This window comes from Tuber melanosporum, assembly GCF_000151645.1.
Source record: "Tuber melanosporum whole genome shotgun sequence assembly, scaffold_7, strain Mel28".
NCBI lineage: Eukaryota > Fungi > Ascomycota > Pezizomycetes > Pezizales > Tuberaceae > Tuber > Tuber melanosporum.
The window spans coordinates 261,286-264,077 of NW_003299117.1; the positions used below are offsets into that span (position 1 = coordinate 261,286).

Sequence of the window (2,792 nt, forward strand, 5' to 3'; positions counted from 1 at the left end):
AAGCGTCTCATACAGTACTCGTACCGGTAGTTTGTAGGCTATACGGCACATACGGGAGCTTCTCTTACCGTATTCTTGTTCTCGGGATTTCCCATACTCTGGCGTACGAGTACTAGTACGTACACTATTCCAACCTCATTATTGTTTTGGCAACCTATTTTGGTACTGTGCAGTACTAGTACTAGTACACGAGCGCTCTAGAGGGGGATTAATTGAAAGGTACTGTATGAGATCCGACTTTCGAATATAATTATTATGCTCACTAAATACAAGACTCCGTTTTTTATACCCGAATAAACAAGAAGAAAGAAAAAAAGTCAGTGTTAACGAAAGGCTAATAGACTGAAAGGGGAACCCGCTAAAACTCCGATCCACCCACCCCCTTTTCTGCACACTTCCATAAGATCGATCCCCTGTGGCGCCATAAGATACTCGAGTGCTTGCGCCTTCCCAATGTGATTAAGTATGAATGAAAAAAAAAAAAAAAAATTGAAAAAAAAAAGTGGCTCATCACCAATTCCCAATATCCTTTGCCTTGCCCTTATCCACAGCCACAACACTCCTGATCGCTCCCTGGACCGGCCCGTCACGAATCTCGTAAACACCCTTCCCGGGCCTGAAGCTGTGCCTACCGAGGCCGCTAACTACAACACAAGGGCTATGAATATCACGCTCTGACATTCCACGAATGATTGGTGCTTCACCTTGCCAAGGCACAAATGTAGGATCAGTGGTAGCGTCGCTTGATCCTGTTGAGGTGAGTTTTCGTCTCGCCTTCGCCTGATATTCAAGCCCTCTAGACCAACCCATGCGGAATGCGCTCATTAACCCAACAAGGATCAATAAAACCCCAAGACCTGCGGCAACGGCGATGGCTGCTGTCAGGTTTGCCTGTAGTAAATGATTTCGATCTCCAGAATTGTCATTTCCGCCGGAGGTAGAAGAGGCTGTTGAATTATCCTTGCGGGGTAGGATAGAGCGCCGTGCGGAGAATATTAGGTTGGGAAAGAAGTCCCTGTATCATGTTAGTAAATATGCAAGCTATGAAGCTCTGATATAACATACCCTGGGGATGCGGCGGTGGAGGAATCAACTGGTGATACTGGATGGCCAGAGACGAGAAGGATATTGCAACGGAACAAGGCAAAATATAGTAGTAATTGAAAATTGGCTTGCATAGTGGGGGATGTCGATTGATTTTAAGGACAGGATAAGATTTTTTGAGTCTGAAATCAGAATATCATTCGATGAGAATAAGTGTAGCTGTGGCTACAACACCTGGGACCGTTTTCCTTTTGTATAAGAATTGTAGGGAAAAAGGTGGTGAAGCATCAAACCTGTGATGACGATGTCGGGGGGCTCATCTCGGCCTTAGGCGGAGGGGCTATCAAGCGTATATATACCAACAAGTTATTGGTGTGATATTGATGTAGTGGGTTTAGCTTCGTGAGAATTGTCCTTTCATATATCACCTGCAGGGCGGGGCCGGATGAAAAAAGAAAAAGAAAAAAAGCATACGAGTAGTTGTTTCCCTGTCATTCTGGGGTCATAAGTGCCTCTTCCGAATCAAGGAGATACACATACACCCTTGGGGGCTTTAGGTTGGCCTTAGTCAGGGCTGAGTGGACCGCAGGGATTCAGATTCATCCCATTTGCGAAATGGAGAGAGCCTGCCCGACAGCGAGGGGAGAGGAAGGATGTCTTTGGATTCGTCAGCTGTTCCTTTCCGCTAATGAGCTAGAGGTGACCCCACTTGGCCCGAGCCCTTTCACCTCGCGGTCATGCCGCAGGTACTGGTTTCTAACTCTTGGATAAAAAAGCCCTTCCTCGGGAGCGATTCGTGCTTGTGTTGTTAATCCGAGACGAGTGATTGTGGAGTCTGCTACTGCGGGTGAGGGAGTTAGAAATCGGGGTTTGTTTCGCGACGGACATGTAAGCGTTGAATAAGGTTCTTCTGCGGTCGTTTCTCCGTCGGGTGTCGCGACTAGTGGATAGAAGTTTCCCTCTAGACTAGAATATGCTAGAGTGTCGGTACTCATACCGTAGACCGCCATCGGCCTGTCATTCAAGACGATGCGCGATTGAGCGCCATGTTGAAATTGCAATCGATTCCTGCTGGAGCAAGTAGGGTACGGTGCCAGCACCTGCAGTGGATTGTAATTTTGGCAGGTTGGCCAAGGATGCAACGCTTTCTTCTCCTAACAAGTGACCGAGGGACTAGCGGGGTTGGCGAAAGTCGGGACCGCCTCAATCAGGAAGTGTGGCATTTTTATGTACAGTACGATAGACTAAACTGACTACTGAAGCATGCTGGAGTGGAGGTCGGGTTCCGGCCTCCAACTCACAAAAGCTGGGGCGTGTGCGGGGTCAGATCAGATCTTGGCACGCGGGGGCGACTTACAGCGAAAACTAGCGGGTGACGAACGGGGATCTGTATTCAATATAATACTACAATATTATATTAGTGCCTAAGTACTCACAATTATTCCCTTGTTGCGCCGTTTGGACGAATTTTAATTTTTTCCTTGCCAAACACCCATGTTTGTCCCCCGCTGGTTTTCATCATGCCCCTATTGGAGGATTGTACCGCAATCAATACAAGTACTCCTATATTATCTGGTTGCATATGTACTGTACGCGCTGCGAGGTCGTATTAAAGCTTGCACATCCCCTTGCATAAATACACCTGACATCTGTGATCGGCGGTATCATCCTTCAACTGACACCGGAGCAGGATGCAGCAGAAAAAAGCCAAAAAAACAACGACTTTTGGCAGTGGAATCCACCGCTTC

General features: G+C 47.3%; 1 protein-coding gene; it reads right to left on the minus strand.

Annotated features, from left to right (window-relative positions):
• Positions 1-220: 220 nt before the first annotated feature.
• GSTUM_00010353001 (uncharacterized protein) lies at positions 221-2,226 on the minus strand. XM_002841235.2 has 4 exons: positions 1,754-2,226; positions 1,066-1,701; positions 705-1,015; positions 221-644 (listed from the first exon to the last, which is right to left on the minus strand). Exons 2-4 carry the CDS (start codon positions 1,176-1,178, stop codon positions 511-513), a joined length of 558 nt encoding a protein of 185 aa, XP_002841281.1. The 5' UTR covers positions 1,179-1,701; positions 1,754-2,226; the 3' UTR covers positions 221-510.
• Between the last annotated feature and the right edge of the window lie 566 nt (positions 2,227-2,792).

What these genes read in the sequence shown, in the direction of transcription:
- GSTUM_00010353001 (XM_002841235.2), bottom strand. Translation starts at nt 1,178, where the DNA reads ATGCAAGCCAATTTTCAATTACTACTATATTTTGCCTTGTTCCGTTGC. An exon ending in TCCACCGCCGCATCCCCAGG is followed by an intron (nt 1,016 to 1,065) that starts GTATGTTATATC and finishes AACATGATACAG; the next exon opens with GGACTTCTTTCCCAACCTAA. An exon ending in TACATTTGTGCCTTGGCAAG is followed by an intron (nt 645 to 704) that starts GTGAAGCACCAA and finishes CTTGTGTTGTAG; the next exon opens with TTAGCGGCCTCGGTAGGCAC.